Here is a 10,401-nt window from a genome sequence, read left to right on the forward strand (position 1 = left end):
GATATGTCAGACCTATTGGTTAACAAGACAATTTGAGAGCCAATGATACATTAGCTGTCCCCCAAAATACTAGACAAATTCTTCCGCTTTCTTTTTTGTCTTTGCAGGTTTTTGGACAAATATTTAAAGGTTGGCAGGATAATGATTCTAATAACAAGGTGACTTTTGACTTTAGCGGTATATTGGGGGTTTTTTTTTGCCTTCATTTTATTTTAAATTTAAAAACTTCTTTTTATATGTAAGGTTTTCTTAAGGCAAGCTTTTCATTCCTCAGTATTTTTGTTGAAGAGATTAAGAAAAACGTAAGAAAATAAGTTGTTCATGGAAGTTACTCATTTCCTGTTTGATTCAAATCCAAAAAAAAAAAAACATATCAAGAGGAATAAGATTTTTTTCTGAAACTCTCAAATTGCTTACAGTTTAGCTCATGCAAAAACCTGGATTTGTCTGCTGATAAAAGAAGGTTCTTATGCATTGATAAGTAACTAGATAAAAGTGCAAGAACAATTTGTGTTATTAAAAAAAACCTAACACAGACAGGGTTGATACCCATCTTGACTGGGTGCCTAGGTGAGCACGGAAATAATATATAAAAGGAAACTGTTATTTTCGTGTTTGACAACAGACCTAAGAAAATTGGTGCAGGTGTTGTATTGCAACAGATAAAGCTGCTGCTGAGAGGCTCCCATTCCCTTACAGAATTCTTTATCTTAAGCCTGACTACTGCGCACTTTCAGTCCAGTCTGTTGCTAACGTACCTGGGAGGCAGCAGGTAATAGTACAAGTACCTGAATTGCTGACACCTACATGGCAGATATAAGCGGATTCTTTGTCTCCTAGTTTCAGTTTGGTCCAGCTCCAACTCTTGTGGACATTTGGGGCATGATGTAATGGAAGATTAATCTCTCTCTCTTTCTCATTCTCTCCCCTTCTCTCCCTATTATTACATGTTTTGAACAATTTACCGGGGGCGGGGCGGAAACCTCTTTTTGTGTGTGTTGTAAGCCCTTTGCCTTTGCTGAGGAAAAAAAAAAAAAATATATATATATATATATATATAAAATTCTGCCAACCTAGAAGTCCTCTTCACAATAATGATATATAAAGAAACACTTTCATTTTTATAAGCAGTAACCCGAATGTTATTGCCTATGTGCATCATGCTCAATCTGCTAAGAGACTGCAAATACAGGAAGCTGTCTCACCCCTTATATAGCCATGAAGCTATAGCTGCATTATGTATATATATATATTCCAAAGATAAACAATAGTTCAAAGCATTCTTAGATGTGAGGAATTCACAGTCTCATTTATCACACATAGCTCATCCTGAATTTACCAGGTATTTGGGACAACCATTTGTGTTGAGATTCACACAAAGAAAAAATAAACTTTTCCTATATTTAGGACAAGAGGTAATTTCATGCCGTGAAACAAGTGTCACCAAATTAGGGTTTCTGCTTCCCTGAAAATTAGGAGTTAGGGACCTTTCTCACTCTTCCTTGGATGTTTGTATTTGTTCAAAGGAGTTGACTCTAAAGTCCTTGAGAAAGACTTTAATAAGTCTGACAAAAATGCTCATTTAGTTTTTCAAATGGATTTATTTTTATTTCAAAGAGAGGAGAATTTATTTACAAAACAAGATTTTGTTTTTGAAATGCTGTAAGAAAAACGAACTGAGAGAAATCACTTCTCTTTATTCAGAAGAGAAAATAATTAAGCTCTTACTCTTAATTTTCATTTGTTCTTACACTTGGTTGGGCAGTATTAAGATGGAAAGCTCAGAGTCTGACTGAAGGAGGCAATGAAAAGAAACTAACGGCTCTTACTTCTTCTCCAAAATCTTAGTTTAAGCTGTTATAGAAGAGGTCTAAGTGTTGGGGGAAGAGAGGTTAACAATTGTGAGACCTGGACTTCAAATTCGTCTCAATAGATTAAAGTTGGTATTGCGTCTCCTAGTCAGTTTCTGTGAAACCTATTAGAAGTCAAGAACTAGAAAGACTTGAAAACTGCTCTGAAATCAGAGCTTGGAGGAATCATTTCTGGTTGAGGGAAACAGAAAGCAATAAAGGGTTAAGAGCTATTGGGTGCTCTGTTCATTTGGTAACAAGCAACTTCAATCCCAGATTTAATGTTTTGCTCCCTAGAGCTATTGTACTGACATTCTTTATCTATCATGTTATAGGTAATAATATATATTATCTATCTATCTATACTGGGACTTTAATTACTGAATATATATATATACATATATATATATGTTTTTGGGCTTCTGGATAATAGATATTATGCTTTCTCAACAAAGTTGAAAGTTACATATGTGGACAAAACACACTTAATTTTTTTATGGAAAATAACAGTATGCAATATATTTGTACAATTGTATTATCTGTAAATTCTTTTTGTAATGTGAAGTTTGGTTTCATATTTGTACTAACATACATGTATTTTGCCTCCATTTGGCAGGAAAGAGTGCACATATTTGGTTTTGCAAGAAAAAGGGAATGAACAACTGATTCACATTGTGTATTCATTGAAAATACTTTCTGGGGGGGTCCGGGCCTTGGGATTGAGGGCAGCTTGCAGCTCCCCACAGTGTGGCAGCTGTGGGGGTGCCCCTGCCGGACCGGATCCTAGGCTGGGGACTCAGGCCAAAGCCACAGCTGAAAGGCAGTGACTGAGTCCTTGGCTTTGGGCAGCCAGTGCCAGTGCACCAAATGGTGTCAGGCTCTGACTGCTGGCTGCCCAGCGGCAAGGTCAGGGGTTTTTAGATATGAAATTGCTGCTTAGGGACACCATGAATAAGGCCAGCTTTAGTATAGGTGAGAGATGAATTCTGGGTGATTCGTAGTAACAGGGTCATGAAACTTTTGGGCAAGCGTGGGGACTGAGACCTGATGGTTTGGAGGGGAATGTCCATAAGATCTATTACGGCCAGACTGATTCACTAGATAAATTAGGAATCCTAAGAAGAGCTGTTAGCATAGCGCATCACTGACTGCCACACACCAGTCCACACCAAAGCTTTGAATGGGGCCTGTCTGGCAGGGCTAGGTGCCATTACTTGACTGGGTGGTGGAATAGTGGATGACTGGTCACATTTGGCAGGGCCAAGACACTATCCAGCATGTGAGAGAACTTGGTCCGGGGGTAAACGCTGTGGGGGAAGTGTGGGCCCAACCCTGTGGAAATACAAATCCTGCAGGTTAGCTCATGAGCTAGGGTTGCGATGGGCTAAGCCAGGAGTGACCATGACACCTGCCATCACTTACGGGTAAAGGAACCAATGGATATCTGGTCAGGTCAAGGCAGCACCACCTGAAGTTGCATCCTAAAATAGGATGTGGGGTGGGCTGAGCTGCAACTGGAAGGGGACAGACCAGGCAGGGTCATGCAAACTTCAACTCACAAAAAAGAATAGAAATCAGGAAGGAGCGCATGTCATTCTGACCTAGGCTCTTACACCAACTGGTCTGCATGAGCCGGGGATACTATGCTACAACATTGAAGGCAAAGGCTGAGATAGGTGGGGATCTTAGCCAATTGGGTCAAAGTAACCACTGGCATGCGTGTAATCTAGGGCTAGGAGTAGACTTGGTTGGGAAGCTGTGAGAGTACACCTTTGCTGGGTAGGGATTCCCACGGGAGAGTATGTGGGCTGGAGTGGGTGCTGCATTCTGGTCTGGATATGGCTACAAACTCCCTAAGCACAAATGTGGACTGGGGCTGGGTGCACCAGGCTGGGCTAGACACCTTCACCATCTGGCACTCTGGAAAACCTGGGCAGATGTAGGATGGACTAGGCTGGGTCTATGCCCCTACTGAGCCCTGTGTGAGCAGTGTCTGGGTATGGACAAGCCTTGGCTGGGGTGAAACAGCCAACATGAAGAACTGGAATGGACTGAAGGCCAGCAATGAGGGCTAGCCCATGGAACCACCAGTTTGCGCAAGACCTGGCATAGGGAGAGGTTCTGAAAGAGGAGCTTGGGTAACTCCTCTGTAGGGACACAGTCCCTACAGGTGAGTGCAAGAACCACGATATGGAGCAACCCAGACCAGGCGAGAGGAAGATACCCACCATCATACATATGGCATAGGTGGGGGACAGACCAGGCTGAACCCGTTCACATCAACTGCTGATGAATCCAAGCACCAGCATAGAGTGTGGGTCAGGCCAGTTCCGGTCCAACTCATACCAGTGCAAATTAAGGAATGCCAAGGTGAGGTGAGCCATACCAGATGTGGTTGCAGCGCCCAAACATCACACGTGAGAACCAGGGGGAAGGAGGCAAAGCCAGCAAGGGAATGTGGGCTCCCCTGCTGGACAACTACTCCCACTGGACTACATGAGTTGGGATAGGGGCAGACCAGACCAGGCAGGGCTACAACACCTGGGGGCCTCATGTGAGCCAGACTGGGGAAGGGCCAGATTGGGCTGACTCTTCTAACTGGTACAAGCAACAGTTAGAGTGGGTGAGGGTTGGCTGGGCTTTGCTAGAGCATCAGCTGGCAGAGGCTGGCATTGGCGGCCAGCTTAAATGCCAGAACCACCTGGAAATTATGACATAAAATGTATAAGTTCTTCCTTATTTATATTTTGTTAATTCAAACTAAATATGCTGTTCAGTTAACAATAGGGGAAATATGGAGCCTTAACAGCCAAAGTACCAGTTTATAAATAAGGATTTATATATTTATTTAATGGTTTTATCTTCAAGTCCACCTTTGTTATTCACTAGTTATACAGATCTTTACTATATTAAGATTGGCAAAAGAATGTAAAACTTTTGCAAAGTATTTAAAATGATGGCTCTACTTCTCATTGCATAATCCATACTTCCAGTGAGCTACTGGACAGGATGCCAAACATTGCTTTCATTTGCCAGTGGACTCAGAAATGGCTGAGAAATAGCAGTAAGTTTGCCAGTGTACTGTCAAAGGATTAACTGTCTATGTTTCTTTAATCTGATCTAATTATTCATATAATTATAAAATATTATATTTGAAAGGGAGCTTAGAAGGCATTTATGCCAGTACTTTATTTAACGTGATAATCATGCCTGTAAAACGTTCCCTTTTATATGAAGTTGGTTGAAACTTAATGGTAACTATAATTAGAAGTTATATTTTGGTGTAAAATTTATTGAAATCCATGTAACTCTGGATTATTCAAAAATTTCTTAGGAACAAATATTCTGAGAAAATGTTCATAGGTTTTTACACCCAAATAATCTTGTCTTTTAATTCCAATTTTGCATGAATATTTTAAATACCCTTTTTTTCCCTCCTAGTTATACTCCTCTGATGATAATTCATTACTTCACAAGGCAGACTCATTTTATGTTTTATTAAGACTAGGAAAAAATAAAGACTACGCAAATAGCAAAAATAAATAGAAAGCATTGAATAAACTGATAATTAATTTTGAGTACTTTGGTCTTAGCCATGGTATTTCATTTTCTTGAACCTCAATTTATTCCGTGTAAAATGAGATCAAAGGATTATGATGAAGATCTGTATTATTATAAGTGAAGCACTTAACATATAAAAGAGGTAACACTTATTGAGTGTTTGGCAAAGCAGAGTTTCTTTAAATCTTTTATAATAACAGTAATAATAATAATGTCAACTAAATGTTGGTGATTTCAGGAAAATGAAACTAATGACAGTTTTTATTTGTTAAAAAAAGATCATATGTAATTTACACATTTTCTCTTGTCATTCTAAAACTTCAGGGAATGAACCCCAGAAGATGAAAGTACAGTTCAGTTGTCTTTCTAAGACATTGTCATTTGAACGAGAAAGAGAGAGGCTGAATGAGTTGCTCTTCCATTTTGGTATCTTCTCGTTCATTCCCCAAATACCACACCAGAGCTTGGAGTAAGACAAGCCAAATCAGAAAAGTCCTTAATTCATCCAGGTCTCCTTATGGATGGTAGGAGCCCAAGTACATGGACCATCATCTGTTGATTCTTAGGTTCAGGAAGCAAGATGAGAAGTGCAGAGTTGCACTGGAAGTAGAAAAGGGTTTCAGGCATCTCATACAGGTGCTTGACTTGCTGCACCATAACACCTCCCTCAGCCCACTTCTTATTTCACAAGTTTTGAATTTCCATGATCAAAACAAAGTCTGTGCTTTATCATAACTACCCCCATCTGGTGCATTGGCTTTGTCTCTTCTTCTGGCCTAACAAATGCAGTTTCTGCTAAGTGATACCGAATATGTGTTGAACAGTCTTGGCTAGATGCTTGGATTCTTTTGATTTATTCACCCTTTTCATACAGCCAGTGTGATTGTAAGTCTCACACACATCCACTTCTTCACCCTATAATGAGGTCCAGGGCATGACAGAAAGAAAAGGGACAGACTTCTTTTCTCTTCAGCAGCTATGTCGGCATGCTCTATTGTCGGCCGAAAGTTGGGAAGGTAAAAAAAGGTTCTGGCCATTTTCTTCAATAGGGTCATTCCTTCCCACTGTTCCATTAGAATAATGTTTTAGAACTTCTCTTCTTGCCTCATCCCTGATGAGTTATTTTATACCTTCTTTCATATAATCTGCCTTCACAGTTGGTAATACCCATATCCATTCAGTTAAGTTTATCTTATCTGTTCTAGACAGACTCTATTAAATGAGATTAAGTGGATAAAGAAAGTATTGAATTCACTCCCCCACAACACAGCAATGTTATAAAGCCAAGCAAATCAATATATGAAGAAAAAGCAAGAGGTTCTTTTTGGTCTCTCTGTGTCTCTCTCATGTTTTGCAAAAGCTGGGACTCAATCCAATCCCTATTCACTCTGTGTCCTTGTTTTTGATACTACATTTTAGGGAATGATGCAGTCAGTGCTGAAGGAATGGCAAGGGAGCAGCAAAATAATGAGAGGGTGAAGGAGTGTGGGTGCGAAATGGCTATGCTGTTCCTTAAGGCTGCACCATCTCCTCAAAGCCATCATGACCCCTTGCAGGGGGCCAGACCTGCTCTGCTGAGCTCTTAAAAGATCAGAACCAAATTTGAAGGTTCTGGGTGTCTTTATTATGCCATTCATCATGTAACAAGAAAGCAGCAACTTGGTGTAAAAAAAAAAGCCACCTACTTCCTCACTATTAACCATTTTTATCAGATGATATGACCAAATATTAATGTGTAATTTTAAGGCATGTTTTCCTGAATTATATTCATTTACATCAACCTATTATTTTCTCTTATTTTACAGCAATGAAGTTGAATCTGCGAACACTGGCTGCTGAAGTTTTATGGATTGCTGGTGCTAACACTTGCTAGATTAAGCTTACTTCTTTCAGAACGAGTGCTCCCTTTATGAACTGCAGAGCAGCAGAGGCACTAAACAAAGTTGGCTGTGTGCATACAGCATCACAGCCCTCTATTAACTTCTAGCACTCAAGAGATTTACTTTTAGCTTCTTGCATCTCTGATTATGCCTTTAATGCCTTCTACCATGCTGACAGCAATACTAACATCTCCTATGTTTAGCAGCCAAATAAAGAAGAATCATGGGTAAATAGAAGAATGGGCGTGACTGTTTTTCAACATTAGTTTTACTTAAAGCATATGTTATTAACTGAATCGGGCTTTTATGCTTTGATTCACTTTACATATGTACAACATAATATAAAAATTATTTCCTTCCTGCTTTCAAGGGTAACTAATATTCAGGTTTCTACTGGGGAGACTAAAGGTGAGAAGGTTGGTATTTCATGTAACATACCATTTTTCCTGTTCTGTGTTGCTTTGATACACTATACCCCACAAACATTGTAGCCACAGTGAGTATCATGTTCCTGGGGTCTCTAAAGTATCATATACTTTTTGCTTGTTGTCACATGATTCTTGTGAAGATGATTTAAGAGTCAGTTTATACCCATAAACTCAGGGACAGCAGAGACTGCAGAGTAAATCGGCAGTGTGATGAAACTCTTGGATGCCCATCATACCTGCTGTTCGCCATATTGGCTATGATCAATGCTTGTCAGTTAACTCCAGCAGCCTCTCTGAACCTCAGTTAGTGGCTTCCTTCTCTTGTCTGTCTGAGGAACCTGCAAAAAAACACAGTAAGAAGACTACAAGGTAGTATGGGCAGTGAACTGCACACAGCAAAGAAGCCTTAAGTAAACTCTTTTGTTTCTCATTGCATGTGATCTATATTGCCCATGGCGAAAACTTTGGGCCGCAGCTCGCTCAGACTACTTCATCACCCACTCACTCTGCTCACAGAAAAAAAAAAGGAGAAAAAAATATGGAACAGCAACTGGATACTGTATTGTCTTATAGCTAGTTTGGAATTGCCATTATCAGCCATCGGTGGACAACCGGAGATACAAAATTCTTGTCATCTCCGTTAATGGCAGATGAGTAAGTGGCCTCAGTGTAGCTCTTTGCTCATCTTTTAACCCTTGTGCGAATTATTATTTATTCACCAACATGCACAGTTGTGTGAAGTAGACTTTTAGTTTACTATGAATGGATTCTAATGTTCATTGTGCTCTTATCCATATGAAATGATTTAGATGAATTCAACCTTCATGATAAGTCTATGATGGCGGTAATATTATTCTCCAAATATTATGTCTGTGTGAATATTCCCCCTTAAATGTTTAAATAAAACTGGTAAGTGAGAGAGGAAGAATTCAAGTCCAGGTGATCCAATTCTAAAAGCAGTATCTTTCTATTCATTCACTCATTTTGGACCTCAACTACAGGTAGTTGAGTTGATGTGTCCCAGCTTATGACAAGTTGCTATCATATGATTGAGCAAGTCTCCTCGTGGCTATGAGTATACATGTTGACTGGTGGTTATTATCATCTATAACAATTTCAATCTTTCCTGCCCTGCTATAGGCACACGTTGTTCATTACTTAATATTTATTGTTTATTTACACATTATTGAAAATGCTTTGCTTTACATGTATCTTTAATAAATCTAAATGATGTTGCTTTTATTCTACTTTTGTATTTTTTCACTCAGTGTGTGTAAGTTCTCTGAACATTGCTCAGTAGATTTCTAGTGGCTTGTTTCTTTATGGCTTCATGCTGAGCTTTCATTACAATTCATCGACGCGTCTGCTGCTCCTTGTTTCTCAGTTTATCTTGTACCATGATCTGTTGTGATTTGTTCTGCCTTGGGACTTTGTAACATGGAACTAGAACTGCCTAATTCTAGAATATGTATGTGATGTTTAATTGAGTCCTTCCAGATCATTCTCTGACAGAGACTGTTTTTATTCCCACAATGAACACATCAGAAATATTATATCTTTAAATCCCTTTCCACCTTAGAAGTTCTGAGCTTTGAAAGCTTTGAGTTGCCTACAACTCTTTCAATGGAAACATCTGAATGTGGTATCCCAGTTTCCCTACGTTTTCCAACTACAATGGCACTTGATATCCTTTAAGTCATTACAACTGTCAGTTAATTCTTACTGTCATGAAAACTTGACCCTGAATGGATACTTACTGGAGTTACCATATTAGTGAATGATAAACCTAGCACAAGATCTTTTGTCTTGTCTACTATGCTATTTCTAAAAGAAAAAGCTACATTTAAAAGCTGTATTCTTCTTTGTTCAATATTTCATTAAAGACTAGAGTTTTACAGGCATGAGCAAAAGGAGAGCAAGCAAACAGAACTTGTGCAGAGAACGTGGCATATGGAAGCTGTTGTTATGTGATTAATGAGTATAATAGTCAATGTGCTGTGGAGATTGAGAACATAATAGAAGGAGATGAAAGCAGGTCAGAAGAAATATACCAAAGCTGAGGTTGTGCCTTCATTTGGATCCTCCAGAAAGCCTGACTCTAAGGGATTTACTGCAAATTTGTTTGCAAGGTGACCTCTAGAAACACTAAAACGTAGATTAGAGAATGGAAGGATCCATTAAAAAATTCATTGAAAAACCAGTTACTAAAATGGGCAATTGGCATTCATATGAGGACACATTATTTTCCCGTGAAATTTTAATTATTAGGAAATGGGATTCTATTGAATATTGTTCCTTTTAATCTCTGAGGTACAGAAAGAAGAAACTGAAAAATTAAGTAACAAGGCAATATTATCAGTTTTGTCTGTGGAGCAAGGAAAAATTTTTGTAAATAGGAGCAGGAATGAAAATCTTGCTTGAACTAAGCTGTTAAGTATTTGCACATTTGAAACCTTTACTTATCTGAAACTAAGTAAACTATGTAAGAAGATAATTTGGTTTGTAACAACAGATTGTTTGGCTTAGTAAAAGCCCAGAGGCCCTAGATAATTAATTAATAATTAGAAAATATTTCTGAATTTTTACTAAATGTGTATTACATTTTGGGAACTTTTCACTTTCCTGTGTTGCTCAATTAATATCATGTTCCCTTGATGTATTACGGTGTATTATGTACAAACT

The 10,401-nt window shown here is 38.8% G+C and overlaps 1 protein-coding gene across 1 annotated transcript in view; it reads left to right on the forward strand.

The window, feature by feature from the left end:
* The window catches only part of LOC121158682 (muscular LMNA interacting protein), a 130,205-nt gene extending 122,673 nt beyond the window's left edge, over positions 1-7,532 (forward strand). The window contains 1 exon segment of the mRNA XM_040983568.1: positions 7,217-7,532. Coding sequence (XP_040839502.1) covers positions 7,217-7,222 — 6 coding nt within the window. The 3' untranslated portion in view covers positions 7,223-7,532.
* The last annotated feature ends 2,869 nt before the right edge of the window (positions 7,533-10,401 follow it).

The sequence above is a fragment of the Ochotona curzoniae genome, unplaced genomic scaffold (assembly GCF_017591425.1).
Source record: "Ochotona curzoniae isolate NIBS_2020 unplaced genomic scaffold, NIBS_Ocur_1.0 contig_3819, whole genome shotgun sequence".
Taxonomy (NCBI): domain Eukaryota; kingdom Metazoa; phylum Chordata; class Mammalia; order Lagomorpha; family Ochotonidae; genus Ochotona; species Ochotona curzoniae.